The 25,494-nt window shown below is 37.0% G+C and overlaps 1 protein-coding gene across 1 annotated transcript in view; it reads left to right on the top strand.

Moving 5' to 3' along the window:
- The window catches only part of LOC142350556 (uncharacterized), a gene marked incomplete at its 3' end in the record, with an annotated part of 69,675 nt that overhangs the window by 20,413 nt on the left and 23,768 nt on the right, over window positions 1-25,494 (top strand). The window contains exons 3-7 of the mRNA XM_075402406.1: window positions 9,235-9,387; window positions 10,031-10,103; window positions 19,775-19,897; window positions 20,348-20,585; window positions 21,297-21,544. Of these exons, the coding sequence (XP_075258521.1) occupies window positions 9,235-9,387; window positions 10,031-10,103; window positions 19,775-19,897; window positions 20,348-20,585; window positions 21,297-21,544 (835 nt within the window). The remainder of the gene's footprint in view (window positions 1-9,234; window positions 9,388-10,030; window positions 10,104-19,774; window positions 19,898-20,347; window positions 20,586-21,296; window positions 21,545-25,494) is intronic.

Here is a 25,494-nt window from a genome sequence, read left to right as displayed (position 1 = left end):
ACGAACGCCATCTTTGTACCTGATTTTTCAACAAACCCACAAATAAATCAATTCTTGGGTCCAAAAAGCTCCAGTGTGCCTTGTCAATTACATATGTCAATGCCTCATGTTCCGCAACAACAGAATCCACCTCAAAGTAACATTCAACACCAAACACAAGTCCCTATTGCCCATTCCCCGCATAATGTCCCTCCACCTCTAAACCCACTCGTGAACCCGCCACCCGTAATCCCGCCTCAACAATTATTAAATCCTCAGCCTCCCGTGATTCCGTCGCCCATTCCAGCGAGCACAGCAACATACTTACCCATCCCCAACATTCCACAACAAAACATTGTCCATTCACCTCAAAACCGCCTGGTACCGTGTCCTACAGCACAAAGACCTCCCCAGAACTGTAACCTTGATCTAAACTTGTGGAGTTTTCCACAGAATAAACCCCCAAACGTAAACCAGGCGACAAATAATGCTACCGCCTACAAAAATGTTCAACCGTACCTACCCCCAAGCACAGCTAACCCCACCATCAGCCATCCCATCTTGCAAATGAGTGCACAACATAATCCAAAAAGCAACTACGCAGCTAACTGTAGCATCCCTGTTAACCCCTTTAGTACAACTACTAACATCGTGCCACCCTTCGTCACGCCGGTTATACATCCAACATACGGGCATACTGCTCCAATACCATTGTGCTGGAGTGGTCCACCGCATCCCACGCCTCCAACGTCAGTATCTGAAAATGCAAGCTTGATTAAGGCATTCACTGACGCCTTAACTAGCAAGAGGAATGACCCGCTACCCGAATGGAAGTTGTCCCAATACAATGGGGATCCCCTACAGTGGCACGAATGGTATGGTCAATTTAAAAGCGCAATTGACTCTCAGTCCTTAACTGATGATGTAAAACTGACATACCTTAAGACCCTCGTTACAGGTAAAGCTAAAACAGCTATAGCTGAGTTCGCCTACTGCGGCGCAATGTACAAAGACGCACTGAGGACCTTAGAACGTAAATTTGGCCAACCACAGGCGGTCGTAAGTGCACATTTGGACAAACTCAACAGCTTTCCACCATTGAAGATGCACAATAGCGATAACATCATTAACTACTCGGGGTGCATTTCAAGTCTTGTCGGGGTATTTAAATCGCTGTCATACGATTCGGATTTAAAGAGCGCTGCGCTTCTCAACACCGCCGTACAGAAGCTACCACCCAATATGAAGGAGTCATGGTCACTCTTCACGGTCAAAAAGCATTGGGTGAAACCTACTCTTCTTGATTTCAACGATTGGTTAAAAGAGAAGGCCGAAGCGCACGATTTAATGAAGACTACCGCACTTAAAGCAAGGACTGAGGATACCAACAACTCAGTAACCAGATCAAAAGTTGCTTCAAAGGCATTTGCTGCAAATACGCAACAGAAGAGTAACTTCAAGCCGCAACAGAGATCTCCGTCAACATCAATCTCTAGTTGTATTGTATGCAAAGGCAGCCACCGGCTGTGGGAATGCCGTGTCTTTAAGGAAAAGACCCCCACACAGAGAGCCAAGGTCGTGGCTGAGGCAAAGCTCTGTTTCTCTTGTTTGCGTGATAAACACATGTTTAGGCAATGCCCAAGTCCCCGTAAGTGTAGGAAAGATGGTTGCAACAGCTCCCATAACACCTTACTTCATGGAGCTGAAAAGGTTTTTCCAGCTAAACCCTCAACAAACAACAACATCGATACTTCGAAGTCGAACGCAGGTACAAGTAGGCCATCTACTGGTCAACAACAACCAAGCAAAACAACCACTTTGTCTTCCGTGACGGATGTCAAAGGCCTCCTTCAGGTCACGGAGCTGAAACTTACTAATTCTTCTGGCACTAGTACTACGGCGTTGGTTTTATGCGATACCGCTTGCAGTAACTCTTGGGTGTCCGATAGTCTCGCAGCTAGACTCGGTTTGCAGGGTACCGCATTAAAACTGACAGTCAAGGGTATAAACACGGAAGAACTCATAGACACAAAGGTGGTTCAATTGACCGTGACGCCTCATAAAGATCAAGACTTTGAAGCATTCACTGTGCGTCCCTACGTGAGGGAAACATTAAATGTAGGTTCCGACATCATTGACGTCAAGTCCATGCAAGAAATTTACCCACATTTGGCAGTTCTGGATCCAGTAAGATATAGCTATGGAGAAATTGAGATGATACTTGGACAGGATGTCTACCATGCCATCCGCCCGTTAGAGTATTTTTCAGCCGACGAAAAGTGCTCACCGTTCGCTGTCCGCTTGCCCATAGGTTGGGTTTTAAGTGGCCCACTCCCGTCAAGTTCAAGTTTAGTCTCGGTGTGTTTCAATGCCAATATTGAACAGGATTTTGAATTAGCTTGTCAGGTTAAATCTTGGTACGATATGGAATCGTACGGCGCGTTGAAGCAAGTTGACCCACGATCCGCAGCGGATGCTCGCGCGCAGGAAATACTTGAAGCAACAACTTTCCATAACGGCCAAAGATACGATGTCGGTATGTTATGGGCTGATGACAACATCCAGCTCCCGAATAACTACTTTTCGTCACTAGTACAGCTCAAGTCTCTCGAAAAGCGGCTATCGAGAGATACATCATTGAAAGAAACTTATGCTAATACCATCCGTGAAGACTTGGAAAAAGGTTACTTGATCACAGTCCCTGATGCTCACAAAGTAGAGCAGCGGTCGGATAGAGAGTGGTACCTACCACATCATCCCGTAATCAATCCGAACAAACCGGGGAAAGTGCGTAGGGTATTAAATGGTGCAGCAAAGTTTCACGGTACTTCTTTGAATAAATCTTTGCTCACTGGGCCCGACCTCCTCCAAAACCTAATCCACGTACTACTTAGATTCCGTCAGCACCAGTTTGCCGTGTCCGCAGATATCGAGGGTATGTTCCTCCAAGTGGGTGTCCCTGATTGGGACCAGTCATCACTGCGTTTTTTGTGGCGGGAGGACCCCACAACAAATGTTGTAGTGTATCAATACACGCGCCATATATTCGGGGCTAAAGACTCGCCCACATGCGCTAACTATGCACTGCAACGCACGGCCCGAGACAATGCCAATCAGTACCCGGAAGCAACCAAAGCCGTCCTAGAAAACTTCTACATGGACGATTACTTGGATTCGGTGGAGTCACCTGAGAGGGCTCTCAAAAGATCGAAGGAGTTGGTGCATCTTCTCCATCTCGGTGGGTTCAAGCTTACTAAGTTTGTAAGCAATGTACCAGATCTGGCTGATCGAATTGATGGGTCACCTCAGTCCACCGAACCAAAAGTAATTGCCTCATCTAAGGAGGAATCTTCGCACGTGCTTGGGTTGAAATGGGATCACAACAATGATACTCTAGTTGTGAGTCGGGGTACCTCCAGTACAGTAACTAAGTCTTTAACACAACGCTTGGTATTGAGCCTAGTGTCTAAGGTGTTTGATCCCATCGGCCTAGTAGCACCATTTACTGTTGGTGCCCGATTGTTACTAAAGGACATCTGGCGTGTCAGCGGGCAGCACTGGGATGAAGAATTACCAAAAGACACTGTTGAAAGGTTCCTCGAATGGAGTGTAGAACTACCCAAGCTTGCCGCAATCACTATACCAAGGAGCTACTTTTCCGGAAACTTTGAACACCTGGAACTACACATGTTTGGCGATAGTTCACAAGAAGTTTTCAGTGCCGTTGCATTTCTCCGAGCTCAAGTAACTACTTCGAGTGGGCCCCAAACGGAGCTTGCGTTTGTCCTGGGTAAAGCTCGCGTAGCACCTATGAAGGTCATGACTGTTCCAAAGCTGGAATTACAGGCAGCGCTTCTGGCCGCTCGATTGAAACAAGATATCTGTCGAGCTCTCACAGTAAACGTCAACAGGGTTTTCATGTGGACCGACAGCACTACTGTCTTGCAATGGCTTAACTCTGCAACCAAGCACCCAATATTTATTGCAAACCGTGTTTGCGAAATCTTAGAACACACTAGCGTTGACGAATGGAATCACGTTGCCTCAAGCGATAATCCGGCAGATGCTGGCACTCGTGGTATGTCCGCTGAGGTTTTGCAATCAAGTAGCTGGGTGAGAGGTCCAGATTTCTTAAGAACCAAGCAATTCCCGTTCGAACCAAGCACTGAAGTAGTTAAAAACATCAAACTCGGTATAGTAACTAAGGAAACTGACGAAACCAATACATCGTTGGCCGCATCCGTAACCAAGTCAACTAAGGAACCGCCCCCGCAACTAATTCCCTTCGATAAGTACAGTTCTTATCAGAAGTTGCTACGGATAACAGCGTACGTACTCCGCTTGTTACCTTCTCACGAATGTTACCGTAATGTCGATGGTAGCATCATAGACCCCATGGAGCTTGACGAAGCCGAGCGTCATCTCCAGTATCTTGTGCAAGGGGAGTCATTCAATGCAGATAGAAAAGATCTTCTCGAAAACAAACCCGTTAAACGGAGTAGCCGTATTGCCCCGTTTTCTCCCTTTATTGGGCCAAACCGTCTAATCCGATCGGCAGGCCGCATCAAGCGGTTGGTCGAAGTTGACTTTGATGTAAAACACCCTATCGTTCTGGACGCACGCCATGCATTTGTAAAGTTGTTCCTCAGGCACACGCACGTTAAACATCATCATCAGGGTATTGATTACCTGCGGGCAAAAGTACAAGAACGTTATACCATCCTTAAATTACGTTCCTCACTACGTTCCATTAAATCTAACTGTCTTACGTGCAGGATGTTCCGCGCTGCCACTATTCAACCCATCATGGCTGACCTCCCAGTAGAAAGACTCGCATACATGTCTCCTCCCTTCACGAACACCGGGGTCGACTACTTCGGCCCGTTTTACGTTACTGTACGTAGGACTACCGAGAAGAGGTGGGGTTTCCTCTTCACATGCTTAACTACTCGTGCCGTTCATGTTGAAATCGTTCCGTCCATGGACGCCAGTTCGTGTATAATGGGAGTGGAGCGGTTCGTCTCCCGTCGGGGTACACCAGCCATTATTTGGTCAGACAATGGCACTAACTTTGTTGGCGCGGAAAAAGAACTACGCGAGAACATCGAAAAGTGGAACACCATCAACATCGCAGTGGAACTTGCCCACAAAGGCATCAAGTGGAGGTTCAACCCGCCCAGTGCGCCACACCAAGGTGGCATCTGGGAGAGGCTAGTACGTAGCTTCAAGCGCGTACTTTACACAATCCTTGGAACACATCGCCTCACAGATGAGGTTTTAAGTACCACTTTTTGTCTGGTCGAACATGCACTTAATTCACGTCCGATAACGCCCGTAAGCGCCGACCCGTCCGACCTAGGCGCATTAACACCTAATCACTTTCTCCTCGGTAACCAAGCACGTAGTCTCCCGTCCATCATCGGCGTAGATGAGTTTGATCATCGTAAACGTTACGCACGCGCGCAGTCTTACGCTAACGCTATTTGGTCTCGTTGGATCAAAGAATACGTACCGGCGCTGAACCGACGTTCCAAGTGGCAGACGCCTGCCGAGCAACGCCTTAAGACCGGCGACTTGGTCTGGGTAGTTGAAGAGACCAACCCGAGGGGTTACTACCCAACTGCTCGGATCACTGAACTTCGTTACGGTTCCGACAGCGTCGCACGCTCCGCCGTATTGCGCACGCCCTCCGGATCGCTCGTTCGTCCGCTTGTAAAATTAGTACCAATTCTCCCAGCATTTTCTTCTGGGCCGGAGGATGTTAGTAACTAAATAGATTTAAAGCGAGAGATTATTAACCAATCAGAATCGAGTATTTAAATACGCATAGAAATCGTTCTAATTTACGTACAAAGCTCGGAAAAAGTGCAATTAACATAATTTCAAGTAAATCTAATCATAAGACCTATCAAATAAGACATGATTCGGCTCAATATTTTTCGGCTTTTTGAATTCATTGGTACAAAATGGTGACTGGCATTGAACTAATGCGTTATTAGACAAAATACCGGCCAAATGAGCATCAAAAATTGCCGTCTAAAAAACCACTTGTTGCTATGATCGTCGTAATCTTAATACGTTAATGATGCTTATACGTTATTGGATTGTACTTTGCTTTGCTTTATATATCATTCGAATCAGTTAAATTGAGCATCCGAAAGAGTGTTTTATCACCTTTAAGGTTAAAGTTTACATGCCTTCAGAATAATCAGGATTGTTTTTTGAAACAATCAAAATTATACATTAATCTGCTGGTTAATAATTGATGTTACCCATTAAGATGTTTGTTCCACTACATATAAAAATAAGACACGAATTATCCTAACTGTCTATCTAATGGAATAATTTCATGCGAACGTTTCAAAAACTCTGTTAAAGTTCTTATGAAAAGAGTTTTGTTCTCCGCCGCTCTTACTTTAAAGGGTAACTTATTCCTTTTTTGTATGCTCGTTAAAATCAAAGATCTTTTACTCTGCTCAGTATAATTTTGCGTTTTTTAACAGCTGTTTTTTCCGTTTGTTCTGTTTTAACTGTAGGCGGTTTGCACATTTTTTAAAAATGTTTCTGATACTATCCTCTGATTAAAGTCTGTGTGAAGCTTCAATATACTAAACTTTGAAATAATTAATTCAGCTGGTTGGACATGCAATTTGCGAGGTATATCACGACAATGATTGAATTGACGACGAATATAGCACACTTTTATGCCCCAATTAATCTGTCAATGTATACGCTGTATGTTTTTTGCTGACAATGTTTGTAAATAAACTCCACTGAATGACAAATGAGACAGGACTAAAAGTTTGAAAATTTGCAGCTTACTTCCAAAGATTTATGGTTCCTTACCATATATAGTCAGCGAATGGTGGCCGTCATTTTTTTAAAAACTACATTTAGATCTGCGTCAAAATTCAATTTTGAGCCAAGACAAGGTGTATTCCTGGATAACGGCAACTGTCAGCAGATTTTATTAAAGTTCCATAAAAAGTAATTTTTGGTTCTAATTCGTCCCTGGTAGAAAAATAAAGTAGTTCTGTTTTATCAGCATTCAAAGTGAGTTAATTTTCCTTCAATTAATTGTCCGTCTTCAATAAAATATTTTCAATTTTTGTTGCAATTGTTTCTCCTGGTTCATATCAATAAAATTTGATATTAATGAAATTTGAATATAAACAAAAGAGTTAGAAAGAAGTTTTGTATTTTTTCCAGAACATAGCAATAAAATCTGGACAATTTGGTTGATTATAGGAAAAAACTGTTGTCTTTTGGGGCAAAAACCCCAAAAGGTTTGAACGATAAGGGAAATAGAAAAGTCAAAAAAGAAAAAGTAAAACTTGTTACCAATTTACAAATTAATACCACTAAATGAAATTGATAGCTGTTTTGAACGTCATTTCTGCATTCAAATAAAGGTGTTTTTGGAACCTGATTTCCGTAACAATAACTAATAATTGATAGAGAGATAGATGACTACATTAACAGTTAAATGAATTTTGCTCGTAAGTTTGTTTGTAAGTCCCAAGTTTGTTTTGCTTTTTGGGTTACTGCTTTTTCGCATTTTTCCACCTAATCAGTTAATAATGGATGTGGTTCAATGTGAGTGGATTCTTGGTCCGAATTGTGTAATAAATCTAAATTTTGTAATAAACATCGGTAGCAGAAAAGCAAGAAAAATCGCGTAAAAAATTTTAATATTAGGAAGATAAATGATTCTGTTTGATTAGTTGTTTAATTTCGTGAGCGCGATTGTCTTAAAAAACAAAGCTAAACATAAAAGAGAATAAAATTTGAATTTTTAGGAGAGAATTTCATTTTTTAAAGGTTTGGTTGTTTAAGGCCCGGGAGAATTATTTAACAGTTTTTCTCAACGTTTTGTTATTTTAATGGCTCTGATTATAAAGTCTCATTAAATTATATCTATATATTTTTGTGCCAACTTCATATGGAGGTCAATACATTTTTTGATTTGAATGGATGTTGCGGTGTTTCCAATTGCACCGTGGTCGATAGATCTTTTTCTTACTCCTGAACTGGTGTACGAACAGTTAGTGTGTTCAAACAAAACTAAAAAAAGATGTTCAAGCTTTTCCAAGGTGTGCTGCCAATTGCCCACGCTTTCCGTAGACTGTAACTTGAATTAACGTTTCCTTATAATCACACCAATGTTCTGATATAATTCCTGCAAAAATGATCCCATTTGATGGCAAAACATTCTACTATGAGATATGAACTGAAAAATGCGCTTATTATACTTTGACGACCGAAGTTATATAAACAATTAGCCAAAAATATTTTTTCTCTAAATTGTTTACTAATGACTCGAGAGCAAATTAACTCCCAAGACTCGATTGTTATTTTCATCCGTGATATGGGTTGTTTTAAAAGTTAATTTTATTTTTAGGAAGAAAACAATAGGAAGAAAGTTTTATATTTTATATTGTGATTCCTTAAGAAATTTGTTGATTATTATTTTATTTTGTTTGAATGATTTGAAATATTTTTTGTTTCAAGTATATTTAACCGTATATTTAACTTTAATTTACTTGTCGCAAAAAAACCGCTAATTGGCTTCATGATTCGCAATTATCTTTAGGGACTTATCAGAAATTAATCAGTGATTACGTTTCATTTCAGTTCGATGTAATAGACTCTTTTTTAACTATCGTGGAAATTAAATAGTGCAGCCTTAGAGAATGTTGTTGGTAAGCCAGCAGTGACGGTGAGAAAAAATAGAAGAGATCATGTCTATGTTGTAAACAAACATATTGAATCTAAGAAACTGAACATACCGACAATTTCTTACGTTCGAAACCAAACATTCCGAACGAACCGAACATACCAACAGTTTCTGACGAGGAAATCTGAACATAACAAACATTTCTTGCCTCGTTTTTTTTGGTCTTCTTGACTAGGGGGTTGTGGAAATCTACACGATCAAAAGAATAATTTGCCTCATAATGTCATATATTATTTCACGTGACAAACTTTTCACCCCAAATTTTTTCCCCTTAACCCTCAAAATCTCTAATTTTGATTGTTGGTTCCTAAACTTTATTACCACTCTCTTATTTTGATTGACAATATGACATCTTATATAATTATATAATATATAAATGATATAAACTGAAGTCATGGTGAAGTGATAGAGGGGTAAAGATAATTGGGGGTGAAAACTGGGCAACCTTTTTGACAACATTAGTCGATTGTTTGTATGTTCACACGGCTTTAGTTTTATTTTTTCCTCCTGTGTTTCAGCACTTCAGTGTACGAAGTGGTGTCTAAACTTGCGAGTGAGTATGATTTTGACCCCACTCGGGTGCTGGTAACCCACAAGGGAGACGAACTACCCCCCGCAGCTGTCCTTCTGGCTGATATTTCACCCGATGGTACTATCCGGTTGTCATTCAGGTGGGTCAGAACAGGAAAAATGTGATAGCCTGGAGACAAATTTTCCTAACTTTTTCTTTTTTTTCTTTTTTATTCGTTTATTTTTCTTCCCCGTCAACAAAAGTTTTTATATAAACTTTTGAGAAGAAACGAATACTACTTAATTCTGCAGTGGGGTTGTGTAACCTATCTAAAGATAGGACTAGTAGCTGATATAGATTGTATATAGCATCGTAAAGTTGACAATTATAGATAAAGTTGTCAAATAGGTGGCCGGCGAGGAGGGCACAAACGTGCACAAAAATTATTAGGCCAGTCACATTTGCTCAGCCACTGAAACAAAGCTTGATTGAAATTAGTTGCGGGGATAGAATAACACTTCAAGTAAAAATTTTTACAGATTTTAATTCCTTTGTTTCTTGGCCATTACAAATATCTTGCAAATTCGTACAATTTGATATTTTCATATTTTCGTACCATATCAAGATCTTGGCAAGATTTACTACGTTTTAGCATGGTTCTTTTCAATGTGTATCAAGAAGCAGTTCTTTGAGCTTTTTTTAAACCAAACCTGATCATACAAGGTTTCTAAAGTGAACAAAATTTTTCAAATTTTTGTCATAGTTACGATTCAAGTGATTGAAGAAGTTTCTTTTTTTCCCAGGAAACAGAGGGCCAATGCCCATCAAAGAAGCAACAGCAGTTCTCAACACAAGTACAACACAGCCCCACAAAAGGTCAGTTGTTTTCTAAAATGAACACAAACCTCAAGGCCAGACTATAAAGTTTGATCCATTCTGTTTTCCCCAGTGTTTTGTTTCACCCGCACTTTAAAATTATTTGTTGTTGCAGTGCATGTTAATACTTGAAAAATTGAACGTGCGCCTGGGGGCTGAAAAGTAATATGCCCACTAAGCTGGGGGCCGAAACAGAATAGATCCAAAAAGTTTTTATCAGAGCTTGCAGGATAGAGATACTTAAAAAACGGTTTTCCTTACCCTGCAAAACGTACATTTTCTCAAGGAAATTTACTCAATTTTGCCACTATTTTCAACCATAGAAGCTAAAGACGTGTCAATTAGCTAGAAAAGAAGGAAAGTTTTATTGATTAAAAAATGGCATAACCGCCCCTCATTTTACTAATCGCTTGAGACAAATTTCAGATTTTTAATCATTCATGTGATGGCTCTTAAGGAAGTTTGGATTCTGATTCGTAGCTTAGTAATTTGATAAAAACACACAATTAATCAAATTTTAGGTTAATGGAAGCAATTTTATCGATATATTTCAAAACATATGTCTGATTGTCGTGCTAAAATATGGGACATTACGAGCCAGAGGCCCAATTAACGGCTCTAACTTAATATTGCAGTTTTTGATGAATTTTGAGACAAAGGCACTGTGAAATATAACGGATCTTTTCCGTTTGTTCTCCCACCACCAGTTGGGTTACCCACAGTTAAAGAGCACGTGCCATTACATATGAAGCCATTATTTCAAAAAATGGCACGTGCGTCTGGGAAGTGCAGATAATATGCACCCACTAAGCTGGGGGCACAAACGGAAAAAATCCAATACAACAGTAATTATAATGTTTTTTTATAGTATAACTCATTATAATGTTTTTTTTTTTACTTATTAGTGAAATCGCTCGTTTGGCGCCATTTCCTTACCGTAAGCGCCTTTTACATCACTTTACATCAACCGTTCACTTTAATTGGTAGGCGCGCTGGCTTCAAATGAATTTTTTTGAAAATGAGTTTCATGTGTTAAACCTCTACACCAGACAAGTTACTTTTCCAAAACTTTAACAAAACTAAACCAAACCGAGCTCCATCTTAATTGTTCATTTCGTTTCATTTTTTAAATATATATACAAGTACACATTATTTTTGGCCTTTATTAGGTTTTACTTCAAAACATGTGTTGTTGTTCGACAGTTGAGAATTGGATAGCTAAGATATTAAAAAGTTTTTGGCATTTGCTTTTGTGAACTAAGTTGTTCATACTAATAGGTAGTCGGAAGTGATTTTTACAAGAAAACTTGAACTGTTTGGGCTCACACATTTCTTTTGATATCGAAATCAGTTTATGAACAACTCAAACTGGAAATCATTGCAATCCAATTTTTTTTGTCTATTACTGCTTTCATTGCGGCTCAAATTTTTTTTTGTCTATTAGGGTTTTTGCACAAAAGCGATTTTCAAAATTGCAAAGATTATGCACCGTAACTATTGCATGCTTATTAGGTCTTAGAGTAATCAAATTTGAAATTACCTCAGTTGTTTAACCTTTTCCTGTTTTAGTGCTGTTTATCAATACTACACTCAATGCGGGAGGAGTTATTTTAATAGATTTTCTTGTCTTGAGGGACGATAACGGAGAAGGTCTCTAGTTACACGTCTATGGTTATAGTTTAAATTTTTGTCCTGTATTGTTTCACAAAGTTTGTAATATTTATTCTAAAAAAGAATATCATAAAATTTTTAGGTTGGTTGTTTGTTTAGCCTTCAATGTTAAGTTTTTTAACTCACAAGTTCAAAAGACGATCGCAGCATTCAAAAACAGTTTTTCCGATTTAAAATTAAATTTAAGAAAGCTTGTTTGTTTGTCAGCTTAAACATTAGTTCAAATTGATGCTCTGTCAATCAATCATTTAATTTTCAGTCAAGGTGGGCTCAATTTGACTAAACTTATGTTTTGCGAAATCCGATCCTAATTCACTTTCGGAAGTTCAATTCTTTTTCTCTTTAGGAATTTCCTGCTCTTTTTTCTATCCTTCCGCGATTCTAAACGCAGGCCAATACGTAGCGGCTCGAAATAAATAAAAATTCAAGTGGACTTCTTTTTACACCATTGTCAAAGTTGCCTTCTCCTCTTCTATGTTGGTCAAGACAGTCAAAGAACCAAGAATTATTTTTGGCAACTTTGAATATCAAACTGTTTCCTGTCCGAGGAAATATCTAAAATCATCAAAATTTGTTTTGGAACTGGAGATTATTTTGAGACACAAAAACCAACTATAAAATTTGCGACTAGACGCCAGAATGAAAATACTGATGTATGTCAATTTGCTGTTGAAAGCAATAAACTAGAATGATTTTAGATAATCTGAATTGGTAATAATTTCTTTGAAGAAAAAAGTCTGTGATAATCTCGAAGAAATTTAAATTAGAAATCTTGGAATCTGTCGCGGCCTTCAGCCCTCATGTGGTTCCTATTACTAAGTTTAGTAATTTTTACGAGCTGATTTTGGTATCCACCGATGAAAAGCGGTGAAAAGTCTCCAAAAAGATTTGCTGAATTTTACTTTACCATTTTTGAGATCAACAAACAAATTTTTTTATTACGGTGTCTTGAAAGATTGAAGTTTGATAGATTTTTGAGGTGACTGTACTCTTGTACTCTTTGGTACATTTTCGAAGTTTTTTTAAGGTGGGCAACTTGGGTCATTTTTAAGAAAAATCAACTCGAAATGAACCTTCGTTCATTTCTAAAATATTTTCCTACAAAATCTTTTTTTTTCATACCAATGTTTATGGTTTTCTCTTGTTGTAACCTGGCTGGTTATGTGTTGTGTTAAACCGGTTTATTATTGATTAACCATGTTAAAAATCTCGAATAACGAGACCACGGTTAAAAAACAAAAGCTGTTTGTTCTATTCTGTCTGTAATCAAATCGATAAACACTTCTTTAGATAAAATGTACATTTTCAGTTCACCTTTTCTGTTTGGTCAATTCATATAGAATTTAGCCGATATAGAATTTAGCCGAAAAATTTGAAATGCTTGAATTGATAAGCTTTGGCTCTTAATCAATTTTTTATCAAAATCTCACTTTACTGTTTAATTCAACCCCCCCCCCCCCCCCCCTCTCTTACCCCGTCCCCCCAACTGTCGGCTGCTTTGCTTCTCCATAAAATAATCATATCGGCTTGGATTGCTACAATTTTTTTAAAAAAAAATTCGACATTTTGTTAACCAAAATTCAATTTCAGATTTCAATTCGAAAAATCCGTTAACGTTATAATGCATAAAATTCAGGTTTATGATGGCTTTAAGAAAAATCCGACGAAATATCGTTGCGAAAACCGTTCAATAATAAACAGTTTTTTTGATAAACAGTCGGCTAAGACACCATTAATCGGATTAAAACGTATTAATTTCAACCGAGAAGGTCTGTTCAAATATCTATCTGCATATTTTTCATTTCTACTCTCGTGTAAATAAACACATACACGCATCCATATTACATATATACATGTAATGTTTGTCAATAATAAAGAAAAACTCTCTCATCTTTCAAAAATATTGACAGAAAAATCATCACCTTCTGTTCTTTTAAATTTGTTAATTTACTTTTATTCAATTGTATTTTTGCAGCAGCTTTTGTCGTTTTTCTGTCAAATTTTGATCAAAACTGAGCTTAATCTAGCTAATGTAATGTTAAAAGTTGTTTCGTTTTTCAAATTTTTGAGCTTTTTAAGCGACTTTTATGATCCTTAATATGATTACCTTTTGTTTTCATCTACCGATATCTCGTTGATAAACAATTTGTTTGTTCAAACTGTATTTAGTAATAATGAACTAAAGCTGGTTATAACTTTGGCGGTTATCATAACTTTGTTTACAAAAATATTTGCGATGATTCATTACTAACGTTGTTGGTAAACGCAATTAGTTAATGGGTTGTTTGTGGTTCAAAATGAGTTGGCTATTCTTTATTTCATTATAAAATGTGAAAAGCTCCCAATTTTTCAAACTGACAGTGACAATTTCAACCCTCTCAGAAAATGAAACTCAAATCTGGGGTGAGTAGTTAAATTTATTTGTGAGTAGTTATTAAAAAGAATATTGTGTATTTATATAATTTTTCAGTTTTGAAAGCGTTTGCTCGAAAAAAATGACGAGTAGTAGCTCGTATATAATATTTGAAGACAATCAAAGAGCCAAGCCAAGCCTATATTTCAGTTTTCAAATTTCGAAAAAAAACAATTGCGCAAACTTTTACTCGACATTTCCACTTCATCTTAATAAAATACACTATGGTACGAAAAAGCTACGTACACCTGAAGATTTTAAAAAAAAGCCGTACAAACATCAAACAATATAACATTTTGAGTTCAAACGTGCTCTCTAATAACGCGTCATTACACCTTTTGCTTTTTTATCGTCTAGTAGACGGTTTGTATAGCTTTTATACAGGTTTCTCACGACGTCTGCGTCAATTTCATTCCAAATTTCATACAATTTTTTTTCTAAATTTTCCCAAAAAACTGTCTGCTTTCGGAATCGTTGCTTCAAAATCTCCCACAAATTTTTAGTAGGACTCAAATTTGGACTGTATGCTGGCCATTACAGTACCTTCCACTCGTTTTCTCGGAAAAAATAGCGAATAATCTTCGATTTATGCACAGGAGCAGTCTGTTGTAGAAAAATAATGTCCAAGAAAAGCATTTTTCTTCGTAATTTTTAAAACTTTCCAAATAACCGACAGGCTTTAAATTTTTTGGACACTTAACAAGCAATTTCTATCCATCTAATTGTATTGCTTCCCACAAAATAGGTGATCATTTTTCCGAACTCATTTTTTTGTATTTTTTTCAAGAAATCTCGTTCCATCTCTTCGAGAAACTCTAACAATTCCGTCGCTGGAGATGCGCAACCTTGTTTCATCAGTAAAAACAAGATTCTACCAGGAATAGAAAGGTTTCTTGAGCACATTCATTCGCCATTTTGACCGAGAACACTTGCTTTTCGAATCATGCTTTAAAAGCTGAAATCATGCTGTACGTAGCTTTTTGGTACAATAGTGCATATAATGCAAGATTTGATGAAAAATATGTTCACCCGCGTTCACTTACTTTACTTGCTAACACAATAACGGATTTCTTTTGATTTGCAAAAGCAAGTTATAAAATATCTGTAGTTTCCATGTTTCAATTGAACAAAATAATTGATTCAATAAAAATTTGAGATTTCCTGCTTGTTGACTAGTTTTTTTTTGTCTGCTAGTTGCATTTTCGTCTTTGCACTAAATGTAAATGTATTCACGTTTTGCTATTACTGCAGTAAGGTTTTTGCGTTTCTATAAAACTTTGAACTCTGTGTTATGTTTAGAATTTTCACATTAATTTTTTTGTCGAGGGTGTACATTGTACCGTACAAACAATTAAATCTAACAGGTTCCTGACTTTGTAAAAATTTTTCTAGAAATGTTGCTATCTCTCAAGATTTTGTACTTAGTTTTTTTTGTAACTTGCCGTAGTCGCCTGCTCGTTGTTTTGCTTTGCTACAAATATTATAAGTTTCATTAATCTTAATTCACATTTAGGTTTAAAATGACACTATTTGTAAAATGACGATAAGATCGGTGAAAAAATACTATTCGCAAATTCTATGCCATCAGAAAAGTATTGTAATTTTAATCTCAGCCGAATTGCAATATTAAAGCAAAATCTACTATGCAGTGAAATTTGTTTCATGGAGAATCTTGCTTAACCCGGAGATTTATTGCGTTCAAAGTGCATACTGAATTGAACTTTTTTATGAAGTCCACTCCATTAACATGATTAAATTTATGGTTATTGAAATTTATGATATTGAAGAATTATTTATGATACACTTTGAAAGTGCACATAAAACAATTTTTAACACAGAAACGGCCAGATAAAGCCAATAACAAGACTTTTTTGTTGTTCAACATGTTACAAAAACAATATAATAACTTTCAAAGATGACAAGAACTGCCGACATTTTATTTTAATACCCATTTAAGAAAGATCTTAAGGACTCTGAAGATATTATGTTGTATTGACTAGATTGACTTACATTCTCATTGGTTATTTACGGGCATCAGTTTTTTTACTGTTCAAGCCTCTTTTCAAGCGCAGGTCATTTTAAAATAACAATCCTTATGTGGCAATTATTTTGTTTTCTGCCCTTAGTTCAAATAAAAAACAGCCGAATATCAAAGTAAAAAACAGGATTGAACCAAACATTTCCTTCATAGTCAGCTGTCAAACTTTGAGAGGAACAAGGGACGATTTTATGAAAATTTGTCCTCGATAAACTTTATTTTAAAACGTTGCTCTGAACGGTTGCTAAAATTCAAATATATAAATTTAGCGACAAAATAGTGACATGATCTCCGAGGAGCAGATAGCTAAAACGACTTGAAAAATTAAGCGACGAATGATTAATATCTTTGTGAACGTTTACCTTAACTCTCACATGGAAAAAACCTAGAAAAAACTTGCATTTGGTGTTTCTGTTCAATCTTATAACAGCGAAATCTCAAAAAGGCATTATTTGCAAAAAAATGCACAGCCGTTTTGACAGCTTTATTTACATAGGCGTCACTCTTTAAATTTCAAACAAGGAGGCTCGTTAATGTGCGTTCGCGCATAAAGATCCGACCCTGTTCATCCACATTTTGGCATAAATGTCTACCAAATGAGGAGCAGATAGAAAACCCAAAAAATTCAATTAATATTAAAAAAAAAATTGTAATATTAATTGAATATTAAATTAAATTAAATTTAAATATTAAGTTAAATTAAAAATTTTTTTTAAAAAAGAACAAAGATTGCCTTCAAAGCAAATAACTCAGTAGAGTATTAAATGCCGCAATGGACTGATGAGATGAGTAATTTTTGAGAAAGCAAGTCAAGGCTGACAACAAAATCAATAAACAATAACAATAAACATTAATTACATCTAAAACTTTATGTCATTTTAAAAAACTTACTAACAAGCGTCGGATAAAACTGAAACTAAACAAAATAACTTGTAATTCACTAGAAAAGATATGGGACCAACCTATAAAATGGCTCGGTAACAATTGGACAAAAAGAACAAAAAAACTGCAAAGATTGGCTTATATTTCTAAAACCAATTCATTTCAAAGTAAGGAAATACATGTTTATGATCACATTAGCCTCTATAGATGGCATTTGAAAACATCCAATGTGTTTATGAACACATAAGCCTCTATATGAGGGCATCTAGACCTGTCATTGATTAATTTTTTTGCGGTTACAAAAAGAACAACAAATAGAGACAACAAAAAAATTCAATTAAAACCATAAAACCATATTTGGCACCTCAAGATATGTTTAAATGAGATTTCCGCGAACGCTAGAAATTTGTTATAGGCCTCCGCTTTATTGAAATTGTTAGCAAATTGACCAAAAAAGAGAAAAAGTGCAAAAAATAATTAATACTTTAGTTTTTGCTCGGAAACAATTGTTTTCAATGTCATGAAAGTCATTAGCTACAAAATGAAATAATTAAATGGGTTCGACTCTTCGTCGAAAGGAAGCACTTGAGACCTGTATTTATTCAAATTAGGTTTTACGTCTACAAAAAGAAAGTTAGTTATAGACATAAATCTCTATTAGTTTAATTTTTGTGCGAAATATCCGTGTCGAAGCCAGTAAATTAGCAATGAATTCTTTAAAAACATTTACATTTTACACATTTGCATCTTCCCTTGATAACCACAATCATTTGTGACCTGTCATCAACGAGACTAGGTAACAAATAAACGAAAACGAACAAAAGTGCGAAGTTAAAAAACGTTAAAAAGAGTTTTTTAATCTTTGAAAATATTTGTTTTCAAAGTCATGAAAGCCATGAGCTATCAACTCAAAGCAGAATAAAATTTTATTTTATCCTTCGTGAATTTCCAATGAGACCTTTCAATATCCAGAAAAATTCTTACGTCTAAAAAGACACAGTGAAAATTACATTTAAAGACAAATGAGAAAGGTTCAATTAGTTTCTTCAAGAAAGGATTGTCGAAACCGTTAAAACCATAGTCTATGCCTTTAAAGACATTTTTATGTTCAATTATTTTGAACGTCAGTAATGTAAGTAATGTAATATGCGAACTTTCAATATTGCATTAATTTGACAAAATGAGAAAAAAACTTGAAAAACGCGCAAAATGCCTAAAAATAAAAAAAATGTGAAATCTGGTAGTATCAAAGACAGAAAACCATTACCTAACGCGTAAAACCTCAAAGAGGGTAAAAATTTAACTCAAATAATTTTAAAATTTGAGTTAAATTTGAGGTACACATTTAAAAAAAATAGTGGCAGAACTCAATAAGCCATTGTTTATTTAAAAAGCAAACATTTTTAAAAGGCAAAGCTACCATAATCTTTCGAGTAAAGAGACTAGATACCCTAATCTGGAACTGTTTAAGAATCCAATTGGAACTATCTACATGGAGCTTGGATTTTGAATTGTTCTGTTCTTTAATTATCATAAAAAAGATAGAAAATTTTTTTTAAAGACCGACTGGTTAAAATCTAAATTATTTTTGGGTTGTAGCAGACAAGATTGGACCAACACCAGCCTTGCTATTGCTGTTTGTCCAGTAAAAACACTCAATTGCTTCGATTGTTTTAGATCCAGATAGTTTGTTATTTAAAAGATCAAAAATCAATGCTGTGTTTTTGATAGTCATAGAATATAGTTAGCAAAAATCGAAAAAATTTTAATTCCCGACTACTCTCAATGAAAGTGAAAATAGGAATAGTTCCCTTTGTAGTTAGCAAACAATGTGTTGGTTGTTTTTGGGTGTGTACTTCCGGCAAATTTGATCAAAGTGAACTAAAAACCTTATTTCGGACATTTTTTGATGAAACAGGCTGAATTTTGAAATTTTTTAGAAAAATTTTAGCCAGAAAAATTAAGTCAAAATAGACAAGAAAACTTTCTTGTTTTTCAAAATAAAATCAACAGTACTATTGTTAACAATTTTTGCAGTTTTTCGCAATATTGACGATATTTTAGGCGAAATTCCGGAAAAGGTGAATAAAAACAACGGAAATCCCTCTATTATTCACAAAAGTTCAAACCTCGGTAACTCCCTGTAAAATAAGAAATTCAAGAAAACATTTTATTTTTGATATTCTACGCTGGAGGGGCTTCTTAATGATTTGACTCACAACTCTGTACGATTAATATATCGATTGGTCAAAATTGTCTGAAAAAAAACCCATATGAGTATATAGTTCCTTCCCCCTGCAAGAGGGGTCGGAACAATAACCAGAAGTAGTGTTTGAAGCAATGAAATTGGTTCTTATTTTTTAACGTTCACGAGCAATCAGTTTTTCTGCTGCGATAAAGTTGCATTTCGAGCTAACATTACTGTTTTAATTCAAGATAAGCTAATATATAGTGTACTTTGATCTCTATAACTAAGTTTGAAGATGGATTACAATTAGTATGCGGGAAATTTAACTTCTGGACTTGTAACTATTTAATCTTTGACGATTTTTTTTTCAAGTTTTTGTTTCTGGTTTGACTTGCACTGCGCCTAAATATAAAAATGTTATTTGAGAAAAAGCAGAAAATCGGGTTTTTAGTGTCAGAATTATGGCTGTTGATTTTTAGCATCTTCAACATCAGGAGCTGAACAACAACCAGCATGGTTTTTCAACAGAGAAGAGCTCCAAACATGCAAAAGGGGCGTCAAGTGGTGAAGTGCCGAGTGAACCTAGCGGACCACCTCAACAGGTAATGTTACAACTTTTATATCTCTATTCCCTGAGGAACACCTGGATGTTTTACAGCGGTTTACCTTGCGGAACACCTTTATCTGAAATTATAATCCAAGTTTACCATTTTTGAGGACCACGAAAAATTCTGCTCAGAGGATCAAAATAGGGTTGAGATCACGATACTGTCGTTCAGTTTTCGAAAGATAGACTGCTAAGTCTGGCTAAATGGATTTTTTCCAAGCTGTTCTTGAAAAAGCTGACGCGGTCTTAGGATAGTTTGTAAAAGTAATGAAAGAATTCATCTTTTAGATAATTAGATAATAGATATTTAGATAATTGTAGATATCAAAATTTAGAGAAATTTAAATTTGAGGCGTACAGTGATTCTTGAAATTTCTGAATGCGATAAGTTTAAATTTTTTCTTTACTATTTCAATTTTCTGAAACTTGTTCCCAATTTGTTCAGGTGAAAGTGGACGTTACGATTCCAGAACTGAACAACAAAATGGTGATCCGGATTAGTCCACTTTTAACATGCAGAGATCTGCTCAACATAGTGTGTCATAACAAGAAACTGGACCGGAGCCAGAGGGAAATTAGACTGGCTACTGGGAACCCTCCCAATGTAGCTTCCAGTAGCCAGTCTATTCTTGATAACACCAGACTGGTTGTGACAGTCGGGCAATCGTTTGTTGTATGCCAGGGTAAGCAACCATTTCCTCAATACTTCAAGATTTTTTGGAACCCCAGCTTGACCGACCTTGGGAAACTTGGTAAGACCGTAGTACGGAACCGCAAAAGTCTTAGAAGAAAACCGAAGTAAGTTCATGTCAAGTTTACTATGGCGCCGTACACGGCCACATTAAGATGTTAAAGGCATCATACTAAGGCCTTACCAAGGTTAATAAGGTTCCATACTGTGTACTAAATCGCGCGAGTTAAAATTTTTCATCGGGTCATTTAAGATGGAAAAATTGGAGAGACTCGAGTCGAAAACAAAAGTTAATTTTCCAAGAATTTCGCAAAATTCTTTCAAGATTAACGTTGTCGTGAAAGATCTTGAAAGATTAAATTTGTCTTTCAAGATCTTGCATGATCGTGCAAGATTAGATGTTTTCTGCAAGGATATTAGTACATCAGCTTCTGTTTTTGACCAAGAGAGAAATTAAAGTTCTGATTTTGTGATTGATTAAAAACTATCCCTGCTTTTAATCAAGACAAGTTAGAGAGCAAGAAACACAAAATTTTAAATCGAACATGAATTAAAGTTCAGTTATTATACTGGTTATTAACTTTTTGACTAGTTGACTTTTTCATCAAAATTTTATCAAAATTTCAATTACTAGCTAAATTCTTTATGCAAAGACTCCATATTATTTGATTTTTGAAAACACAAACAATTTGTTTGTTTTCAGCACACCTATCTTCCTCACCAAATGCTGCACGTAAACAACACAACCACTACTCCACCCCTACCCCAACACCCAGGGGTGCGACCAGTACCCATTCTGTGGCAATCCCAGCTGGCTCTGGTCCCCCCACGGCCACCAATACTGGAAACAGGAGAATGGAGATGTCAGCACCCTCCACCCCCTTATATGGCACGAAGGAGAAGAAAAAACGACTCTCGTTCTTCGGGTTGATGAAAAATAAACGAAACAAGGTAAGAAATATCCGAACATTTTTCCCCGCTTTTTATCATTACCCTGGAAGAATTTAAACTTGACACAAAGAATAATTGTAAATTCACGGGGTTAATTAATATCAATCGCGGTTTCATTTAAGTCCAATATTAATATTCGATTCTTGATTTTTAATATCAATCTCTGGGTCTTTCCCATTATAGCCCCCCCCCGAGCTTAGTGGAACCTATAGCCCCCCAATCATGGTAAATATGCCATAATGGGGGGCTATATTTTCACGGGGGGGGGGCAATAAAAGGAAAGACCCCAATTTTTCAATCGACTTGATCAAGATTCTTCATTAGACCGCAGAGGCTGGCCTGAGTTAACTCGGTCAAATTTGTCCGATGATGTAACTTAATTCTGTTTTGCTATGTTAATGCACAGTGTTTACATAAACTCTCCGAATTGGGTTACATTCACAAGCTAGGCTATTTTGAATGGAATTTAGAAACCCAAGTCCGCAAAATTTGGAATTTTGAAATTTGTTTTGAACGTAACGCAATTCCTTTCTCCGAAATCTGCGAACTAAGTTTAGGATCTTTTCGCTTTGTCCCCTCCACCAGCTTAGTGGGTGCATATTATTTGCACCACAGAGGAACGTGCCATAATTTTACAGAATGGTTTACTATGTAATGACACGTGCTCTGTAACTGGAGGGAGTGCATCAATAAAAAATAAAACTCATCAAAATTTTAACTCAAGTTTAATGACCATTGTTAAGAGACAATTTAATCCCATTACAATTAAGTTCAATTAAGTGCATAATTAGCTAAAAAAAATTGTGGAATTTAGTAAAACGGATCTATTCTGTTTTCCCCCCAGTGTTTTTTATGACCCCCATTTACAAATTATGTGTTGTTATATAGCACGTTACTATGTAAGAAAATAGCACGTGCGCCTGGGGTCTTAAAAGATTTATGCTCACTAAACTGGGGGTCCAAAACAGAATAGATCCAGTAAAAAATAATTTGAATTTTAACATTATGGAAATTGATTATTCAAATTGTGGAATTCAGATATCGGATTAGGCAAACGGAATCTGTTTCTGAACGTAACGCAATTTCGCAAAAATAAGGAATTTTTTTTCGGAATTCCGGATACAAAGGATTGAGCCTTAGTTCCGCAATTTAATATAACTGATTTCCACGAGGGCGAAATTAGCCAAGGGCAAATATCCAGAATGTTCTATATTTGGGTCCTTTAATGGGATCTCATGTCTGTGGTAATGCTAACTATTGTCCACAAGTAGTCTCCTCTCTGAACCTGAAACAGTTTGCCGAACCAGTAAGAACGCGTTTCATTTTCTAGGCAAATTTTGGGGTCTTTTTAATTGCTCTCAAGCGAACTTTGTAGCAATTATATTAGTCCTGTCGGTCTTTTTTATGCGATTTTTCGCTTGACCGATTTTTTGTCTGACGCTTTTGACGTTTTGTCCTCAAAAACGGGATAAACAGGTAGCGCCCAGCGGGCATTAAGTGTTCATTTTCAGCTCTGTTTCAGCTAAAAAGGGTTTTGGAGACTTATACTTATGCTGTGAAGGGCGGGAGAGAGGTTGAAGACACCCCCACTGTTGACCCCACTGCCCTTATTGCCCCCACCCCACCGCGCTGTTGCCCCCACCCCTGTTGCCCACCACCCTCCCTCTCCATCAGCCCCCCTTGTGCACCCCCCCCCCCCCCACCGTGGCTACGTTCGAACAACCGATCGCTAAAAACACGCAATTTTATACTAATTTTAACAATTTTTTCATGCTTTTTGAAAATTTTTGTCATTTTTTGAGTTTTTCAGCCTTAGGTGTCAAGGAACTTCCTCTTGTTTTTAATAATTGGTCACTGCATAGTTTTTAGTGGTAGTGGAATGGTTTCAACCTTTTAACATCACGAATTTTAGCATTTCTTTGAGAAAACGCGCAAATTTTTTTTTGACATTTATTTTTCATTGTTCAAGTTTTACAGACCCAGGGGCCAGAAAACCTCCTTTAGGGTTTAATAATAAGTCTATGTAAAACTTTTTTGGCCATGGAAAAGTTTTAAGTTTTTTTTGTCACAAATTTTAACAGTTGTTCAATAAAATTTTCAATTTTTTTCAAATCGTTTGAAAATTTTTTTTCGGTTTTTAGGTTTCTGCCGCCTCAAGAGTTGAGGACCATAGGTTTCTGTACAGGTTCTAAATGTAATTGAATGTTTCTCAAGTTTTCAATACCACGAATTTTAGCATTTTTTTAAAAAAAAACTTGCAATTTTTTGACGTTTATTGTCATTATTCAGGTTTTTCAGCCTAACAAAAAATCTCACTTAGGGTTTGATAGTGAGGTACCAGAAATTTTTTTTCGGCCATGGATTACTTTCCAACTTTTATCGCAAAATTTAGCAGTTGTTCATGCAACTCGCAATGTAACGGCTGCTCTCCTTGTGTTGCACAAAGAAAGTTTTACACCGCCCAGTTCGTTCTGAGTGGTTACAAAATCTGTCCGGATACTTCGTTTATGCAGTTCGCTTTTGTAACTGTATATCCGCTCTGCTGTACTTACCGTTGCATTAACTATTTTAGTTCGTAACTATTCGTTGATCTTAGTTTTTTCAACTATCAATTTGAACTGGATTGCTACAGATCACACAATACGGGATCTCTTTATGTATACCAGTTCAATCCGATAGAAAAAACAAATCGAAGACAAAGATATATGTCTAAGACCTGTTTGTGCAAAAATATTTAAATTTAAACTTAAGTTGGCTTTTGCTGTTTGTACTCACAAGTTGAGAATACCAGAAGTTGGGGTTGTAACAGTTGAATTTCAGCTCCAATAATTCGTTGATGCAAGACACAGTAACAGAATTTACTGCTCAAGAATAATATTTTGAATACAAGACACAGTAACAATTTACTGCTCAGGAATATTTCTAGTTCAAGACACAGTAACACGTTATTCACTGCTCAAGACAATTTGTTTTGCAATATTTTGCTGAGTTATACTTTCAGCCGTTTTCTGCGGCTACTACGTTGAGTTCTTTGTGTTGCCTTTTGTTATTTCCCCCTTTTCTCTTTTTTCTCACGTGACAAACTGTAACTAGAACTAGAACTATAACTATAACTATTAAATGACTAAGACATCAGAAAGTGTTTTGTTTCTATTTTCCCCGCCTATGCAAGCTTGTTATTCCTTAAGCTCAGCTCCAACATCGCCGGCCCTGTTTTCCTTCGTGAAAACATCATCGTCAGTTGGAAGTACTGGAGCGAGCTTCACTACGGGCCTCTTGTAGTATCCATCTTTTGTTCGGATTTTCGCTGATCGAATCACTCCATCGGAACCTTCAAATGTTTCGGTTATTCGACCCAGATTGTAATATCCACGTTTGTCACTGTCTTCCACTAACCACACAAGATCACCCTGCTGAAGACTTCTGTCCGTTGTGGTCTGCCATTTCTTACGACTGTTCAACGTTGGCAAGTATTCTTTACGGAATCTGTCCCAGATGAGGTCTGCGTAAGCTTGTGTTTGTCGGAAGAGCTTTCTATGATCAACAAATTGCTCTGCACCTGCTAGATACGGTAAACAAAGGTTCTTGTTGCCAAGTAGGAAATGGTTCGGAGTAATAGCTTCTAAATCGGCAGCATCAGAACTGACCTGGGTCAGCGGTCTAGCATTCAGCGTCTGTTCAACAATACACATCGTGGTTGACAGAACGTCCTCCGTGACTGATCGATTGCCCAGCACTGCGTACATTGCCTTCTTGCAACTCCTAACCAGTCTTTCCCACACTCCTCCAAAGTGTGGTGCTGCAGGTGGGTTGAACTTCCATCTGATACCTTGTTGAATCAGATGTTCTCCAATTCGCACCTTGTTCCATGCTGCTATATACTCTGCCAGTTCCTTTTCAGCTCCAACGAAGTTTGTCCCGTTATCGCTAATCATTTTGACCGGTTTGCC

The sequence above is a fragment of the Convolutriloba macropyga genome, chromosome 12 (assembly GCF_964194025.1).
Source record: "Convolutriloba macropyga chromosome 12, txConMacr16.3, whole genome shotgun sequence".
Classification (NCBI taxonomy): domain Eukaryota; kingdom Metazoa; phylum Xenacoelomorpha; order Acoela; family Convolutidae; genus Convolutriloba; species Convolutriloba macropyga.
Note: the sequence above shows the minus strand (reverse complement) of the source record. Positions and strands in the feature narration are given on the sequence as shown.